Source organism: Carassius gibelio, chromosome A18, assembly GCF_023724105.1.
Source record: "Carassius gibelio isolate Cgi1373 ecotype wild population from Czech Republic chromosome A18, carGib1.2-hapl.c, whole genome shotgun sequence".
Classification (NCBI taxonomy): Eukaryota; Metazoa; Chordata; class Actinopteri; order Cypriniformes; family Cyprinidae; genus Carassius; species Carassius gibelio.
The window spans coordinates 1,976,021-1,983,704 of NC_068388.1; the positions used below are offsets into that span (position 1 = coordinate 1,976,021).

Here is a 7,684-nt window from a genome sequence, read left to right on the forward strand (position 1 = left end):
TATAATAATAATAAAGTGTAAACTCTTCAAGCAGTGATGGTTTGGTTTCCATCACACTGCAGCAGTAAATGTGTCTATACGCCTTAAAAACTGAATGTATTTCTTAATAAATAAAATTCCATGTCAGTATTCTGCTTTTCTTTCCTAATACATGCACCATGCGTTTATTGAAAGTTTTTTTTTTCTGTTCAGCAATATGGTGTAATGTTTATGCCAAAGATGTATACCCCCACCACAAATAGATTGTTTATAAAGAATGATTTCCAGTTTAAATAAAAATGCAGAAAATATTTTTTTTTTGTGTCTCTTTTCTCTTAAGGAATGAGTATATATATATATATATATATATATATATATATATATATATATATATATATATGCACACACACACACACACACACACACACACACACAATATTATATATACAAATAAATATGAACATATTACAGTTTGTGGCATATTAATGTAAAATAATTGTAAAAAATAAAACATTTAGTATAATTTAGTTATTGTGTGTGTGTGTGTGTGTGTATATATATATATATATATATATATATATATATATATATAATGGAATAATAATAATAAATAAAGTGGGGAAAAAAGGCAAAGTAAATCAATTAAAATAAAAGATAAATTCAGATTTTTTTTTTTTTTTTTGCACCTGTGCCCTGTGTTGCAGGCGCATATAACTGCCGCCGCACAAAGTAAATAAAAACTTTTAAAACGACAGCACTTTCTAATATTATAACAGTACATCAGCAAATCATCATTTTTATCATCGAGCTGCTCGGTGGCGCGCCTAACATCAAACGCAACACTTTAGACACACGCACGCGCTTAAATGTAGAGGGGTTTCTGCGCGCGGACGAGCACGCGCTCCGCCACAATCCCCCTCCCGCGCCGCTTTCTACTCCGCACTGAAATGTGCCACAAACGCAAGCAGAGCTGTCGTTCATTTCCGTGAACTGCCCGTAAAACAACAAGTCAAAGGTGTCGTGTCCACTCCTCCCAAACTGTGCGCACGGGTGCAGCTTTCCTGTTCGAAACTACTACGGCGAAAGCTTAGCTTTCGAATATTAATTAGGCTGTGCTGACGTTCTGGTTCTTCTTGTTTAGGACGTCCTCTTTAAGATCTTTGCCGTCTTTGTCTCATCAATATTAAACAGATGACGTCATTGGTACGCTTCAAACGGCGACGGTTTAGCTCATGAATAATAATCGCGTCGCCTTCACCGTAGTAGGAACAGTAAATCCGCTTCCCGGTCGCGCACGGAGCTCCGCCGCCGTGATTGCAGCGAAACAGAGGAAGAACGAGACGAGTTGACTACAATCACTCTTTCTGAATTCAAAGTTACACCATTTTCCAGTTCCTTCCGTACGTTTGAGTCATGTGAGGGAGACTGTAATGTCCACAGAGCAGGATAAAGATTCATTCTCTCTAAAACGAAACCGAGGTAACGTAGATTTTCTCCGTGTTTTTAGAGACTTATTTCGGTGTCGCTCGTGATTACCGGAGAGACAGCAGCAGTCCGGCGGCCTTCAGGCCTTTGGTGAAGAACAGAAAAGTAGACAGCGATATATTCAGAAGCGCATTTGATACGAAAAGCGTGTCAGGCCTCAAAGTGAACGCTTTCAGATGAATCCGACTCTCTGCAGAGTTTTGGTGAAGTTTGGACTTTATTAGCTTATTCATTAAATGTCAAATGTTTATGATGTAACCTTAAAAACTAAAAATCACAAAAGTTGAAGTTAAGGTACAGTGAACAAGACAAATAAATAAATAAAATAATACATGAATAAATGTATGTAACATTATATGTATATGATTTATTTTTTTGCATATATTTTGCAGCCTTGGGCTATTATAGTTAGCAATATTTTTTAATAAAAAAAAAATCAATTTTATTTTATTTATATTTTTAGTTACATAGGCTAACTATAATAAACCAAGGCTGCATTTTTTTGATCAAAAATACAGCAAAAACACTAAAATATTATTGTACATTAAAATAACAATTTTCTAAGTTAATATTTTGTAAAATGTAATTCATTCCTGTGATGCAAAGCTGAATTTTCAGCATCATTCCTCCAATCATTCTAATATGCAGGTTTGCTGCTTAAATAAACATTTTTAATTATTATAAAATTCTTAAAAGTCATAGTTTTGTGGAAACCATTTGTTTCATTATTTGTTACATTTATAAGCATCTCTAGCATCACTTTTGATCAATTTAACGTATATGATTTTATTTAAAAAAATGTTTTATTATGGCTTATTTTCTGAATATCTCATCCAATTTCTGTATTCAATTATTCTATAATAATCTATATATGATCTAATTAAACACTGAATTGTATATGATTGTTGTAATCTGCTAATGTAAAACAGATTGCAACTTGCACCTTTCAGCATAAAGTTCGTAAATTTAATGTTAATTAGCTTTGAGCTTCTTCTTCTGTATGCTAGTGTTTTAAAATATACACTTTTAAAATGTGCAGTCTTATGAAAATATACCAAATGATTTAATGCACAATGTGATGTAATCTAAATTCTATCGGCTATACTAAAAATGGAAACGAGATCTTCTATATGTCCAACCTAAACTTCCTGTTTCAGTAAGAAAGCATCTCAAGGCGTTGATATTAACAGCTTACATGCACATCAGTGCTTTAAGCATGTCATGTTTCAGATCGACCGCATGTATTTTGGATGTTCAGTTTAAGTTGAACTCAGTTTGTGGTTTTCCAGGAGGTGACGGGGGGCTGGATATTTTAGGCGGTCCTGGGCTGCTGTTGGGAAGCCCAGAGAAAAAGAGACGCAGGTCGAGCACACAGGTACGCTATGAAACTCACAGCTGCTTTGGTTCCTGAGCTATTTCCCTTTTTTATTTTCTCCATTGACATTGCATATGAATCACAATATTCGATTGAACATCATTTCAATTAGAAGCAGCAGAAACCAACAATATTAACTAAATATTGTTGCTTATAACACGTTTTTGCAAAATACTCAGACATGCACAACTGTTCAAAAGTTTGGGGTCATTAAATTAATACATTCAGCAAAGATGCATTGATCAAAAGTGACAGTAAAGACATTTATAATCTTACTAAAGATTTATATTTAGAATTAAAAAAAATTAAAAGTATTATGAATGGCATATACCACAAAATATGAATGGTTTTCAACATTAATAATAATCAGAAATATCTCTCAAGCAGCAAATCAGAATATTATACTGATTTCTGAAGATCATGTGTCACTGAAGACTGGAGTAATGATGCTGACAATTCGGCTTTGATCACAGAAATTAATTACGTATTTTCCGGACTATAAGTCACACTTTTTTTCATAGTTTGGCTGGTCCTGCGACTTATAGTCAGGTGCGACTTATCAAAATTAATTTGACACGAACCGAGAGAAATTAACCAAGAGAAATGAACCAATATAAAACATTACCGTCTCCAGCCGCGAGAGGGCGCTCTATGTCTTCAGTGTAGAGTACAGGAGCACAGAGCAGCATAGAAGACATATCGCCCTCTAGTGGCTGGAGACGGTAATGTTTTCTCTTGGTTCTAAATAAATGAGACTTATACTCAGGTGCGACTTATAGTCCGAAAAATACGGTATATATTCACATAGAAAACCATTATTTAAAATTGCAATAATATTTATCTGTTTTTGTTGCATTTCTAATTAAAGAAATGAAGCCTTGGTAAACAGAAGAAAAAAAAACTGTAACAAATCTCACCGACCTCAAATATTTGAACAGTGAAGTTGTTTTTAATTCTGTTTGTATGCGTTCAGAAAGTGAATGAAGATTTAGAAATTACTTAATTTGGAGAATCAGAGTTTTTAATGAGCATTTAGAAGTGAAAATGACTTTGTTTCTCGCCAGGCACCATCCTTCTCTCCTCTATCTGAATATGCGCCGCCTCCAAACCCGAGCGCGGATCACTTAATAGCCTCCAATCCCTTCGATGACGATTACAACTCGCCGTCCCTGAAGGCTCTTCCTCCTGCCAACCCTTATTTTGTCCACTCACATTACCCAGGGTTTAGCAGCTATGGGCCGCCGAGGATGTCGCCCAGGATGCCTTCTCCATTCGGGGCTCCTTACCAGATGCGAAACCAGCCTCATCCTTTTCCCCAGAATCCCATGGGATACAACCGGACGCCGGGATTTAACTACGGCCACCCTGAAAACCCAAATTACGGGCAGCCGTTTAGCAGCAACATCCACTTCAGACCAAATCCAGGAGAGCACCTCAGTCTTCAAAATCTGAGGCAAAGTGCTAGTCCAGGTAGACTGGTTTTCAGTCCGGAGGGGAATCCGAGCCCGAATCTCTCTCAGCCACAGAATAACTTCACGCAGTGCATTACGCCAACGCCCAAACAGGACCCGAGTGAAGCCATGAACAAAAGCACCACGCAAAACTGTGAAGAAAACAAGACTCAGGACAACGCGCCAGAGCTGAAGACAAAGAGCGGAGCGGAAAAACTCAACGGCGTCCTTCACGCCAACAACGAAGCCATGAAGAAGTCGCCAAGACCCACAGGCAACAACAGCGTTTCGAGCAATAATAAAGTTGTGAACAGAAGGAGCACATCGTCCTCGTCCGAGCCCGTCTATCCGTGTGGCATATGCCTGAGCGAAGTGAACGATGACCAAGAGGCCATTCTGTGCGAGGCTTCCTGTCAGAAATGGTTCCACAGAGTTTGCACTGGAATGACGGAGACGGCGTACAATCTGCTAACGGCCGAGACGTCCGCGGTTTGGGGTTGCGATGCTTGCATGGAGGACAAAGGAGCGCAGCTGCTAAAAACACGAGAGGCGTCGGGGACAATCACGAGCGCGACTGACACTGAGAGCCACTGATGTGTCAAAGTCCCTGCTTTGATTGAGTTCCAAAGTTTTACTGGAGCATCCTTTGGTTTCGACTCACCTGGAATGCTTTTAATAGTGTTGAAAATGTGTTTTTTTTTGGAGAAAGGAGGAAGTGAGGGTGAGTGAGTGATTAGAAATCATTTTTTGAACGCACACTACTTTTGAGAAGTTTGGAGTCGGTAAGATTTTTTTATTTATTTAGTCTCTTCTGCTCACCGAAGCTGCACTTATTTGATCAAAAATACAGTAAAAACAGTGAAATATTATTGTAATTTAAAATAAGTTAATATATTGTTAATATATTGTAAAATGTAATTTATTTCCGTGATGCAAAGCTGTATTTTCAGCATCATTCCTCCAGTCTTCAGTGCCACGTGATCTTCAGAAATCATTCTAATGTGCTGATTTGCTGCTTAAGAAACATTTTTAATTATTATTAAATTAAAAAGCATCTCTAGCATCACTTTTGATCAATTTAACGCATCTTTGCTAAATAAAAACATAATTTTATAAAAAAATAAATAATAATAAAAATCTTACCATCCCCAGACTTGTGTACGGTAGTGTGTTTGTTTTATTCCATGTTTAGATCTCTAATGTAATGTCTTTAAATCTGGAGGTGTGTCTGTGCTTATGAAAGCGCCCTTCATTTCTTCATTTTTACAAATTTGATCAGAACCGACCCTTTCTCAAAGTGTTTATTTAGAAGTAGTTGGTCGGGGTCCGATATCTTTCTTTGATCGATCCATAAAACAGCAGTCACTCTGTTTTTATTAATTCATTCCCACATTACAGCTGTAACTCTATCTGACAGTATCCAGGTTTCAGAGTAACACAATCTTTTCATTTTCTGTATCCAGAACGGTGTTCGATCTGTCAAATCAGTAATAAAACTCTGAAACCTTTACGGACATTCGATTGCTATGAGCTGAGAGTGTTTTGTTGATGCTGATCATTAATAGTTCACATGACTGGGCCTTTCCCATTGAATGTAGCTGTAGCATATTTTCTGATGAGTATCATCATCATGTGTCTTGTGTAACCTGTCGAGGGTACTAGCAGCGTGTCGTTTAGTCTTAGTAAACTGTATTGCATTTTGTTCCTTTCATAACTCTTTTTCAAACATTGGCTCATTGATTGTTTTATGATCAAATGAAGTGAAAATCTTGAATTTAAAGAGCCAGAGAACAAGTTGAAACTTTGGATGCACTTGATACTTTTGTAAGTTTTGTCGTCCGACAGCTTTCTTTACTGGATTGATTTGAGTTTTTCTGGGCATGATGCATGAAAAAGCACATAGAGTTAAAATACTTTGTGCATCAGTCCTTTTAACCATTTATTTACTAGAGTTAAAAAATTTTAATAACTCCATGTTAATGGGTGATATATATTATAAATCTCCAAAGCAAAATAAATAAATACTACTTTTATATAAAAAAATAAAAAAAAAAAAAAAATATATATATATATATATATATATATATATATATATATATATATATATATATATCAAGGGATAAAATACAAGTTTAATTGAAAATGAATGTATAATGAGAATCACCATTGAGAATAATGTTAATTATTTAAAAAAATATATAATAATAATTCTGGATGCATTACCTGAATGTGTTTTTGTTAGATTCATTCATTTATCATCTCAAATGCATTACTTAATTTTTATTTTTTTTGTCAAATCCAGCTGCATTCATGTCGATTCAGCTTGGATTTGCTCTTGTTCTCTATAGTTTTGTGTGTGTTGCTCCTTCCATTGAGAAACACTGTGGCGTCGTGAATGTAAACTTCATGTCTTGCTCTCTGCACTTTGATTTTCCAGATGTTTCCACACGTTTTGCTCTGAAGACGTCATTGCATTGAGTACACTTGAGCGTTTACTCACTGTTATATAACATTGACAACCAATCGCAAAAAAAACTGTTGTGACAAATTCATGACTGTGTTCATGTTACTGATAATGTGTCTGAAGGATAAAATAATGAAAGTTATTGAATAATTGGCCACATCTGACTGTTGACCCCTGGTGCCTTACATGTTTTTATTTTTCTAAATATGATATTTGGATCCTGAGCTGATTGCATTGTGCAGTCAATCATTTACACACTTATCAATATAAGGTGAGAATACTTGTGCAACTAATTTTATAATAGAAAAATGAATGTATGGAGCCCATAAAGTGTAAATAACAAACAATATGAAGTTAATACATCAGTGGCATCCTCAAAACCAAGCTGGTACAGCGCATACAGTTTACTGAATGTAAATGAAAGTTGTCTTGTGTGTTGTAACTCATATTTCGTTATGAAAAAGAATTGTTTAATAGAGAAACCTCGGGCAAAGCCATAATTCAAATATTTTATTCAACTCATTCTCACTTCAAACTGCTTTTAATAAAACTGCTTTTAATAAAACTGCTTTTAAAAAGATTTTTCTCTATGCAGTGTCATTTATTTGTGTCATTAAATATTTTGTGTTGCACAGCTTTGGTTTGTTTTATATGGAATGATGTTTACATCTCTCACAATAACAAATCATTATCCACAAAGACTCCAAATGAAATGAATATAACACATTAATTCTAAACCACCATTTGAAACAAATAGATAATTGTACATTGCAGTGTTCCCACGGAATTATTTATTTATAAAGGATTTTTTTTTGATCATGCTATTCCCAGCAGTAATGTAACACACACACACATATATATATATATATATACTATAATTTATACGTATATAAACTATTCTAATATTAAGCAGCAATTATAAATACAGTT

At 35.3% G+C, this 7,684-nt stretch overlaps 1 protein-coding gene across 1 annotated transcript; it reads left to right on the plus strand.

Moving 5' to 3' along the window:
- The first annotated feature begins 1,221 nt into the window (after positions 1–1,221).
- Positions 1,222–5,441, plus strand: pygo1 (pygopus family PHD finger 1). The gene is made up of 3 exons (XM_052531381.1): positions 1,222–1,458; positions 2,754–2,839; positions 3,904–5,441. Exons 1-3 carry the CDS (start codon positions 1,410–1,412, stop codon positions 4,882–4,884), a joined length of 1,116 nt encoding a protein of 371 aa, XP_052387341.1. The 5' UTR covers positions 1,222–1,409; the 3' UTR covers positions 4,885–5,441.
- The last annotated feature ends 2,243 nt before the right edge of the window (positions 5,442–7,684 follow it).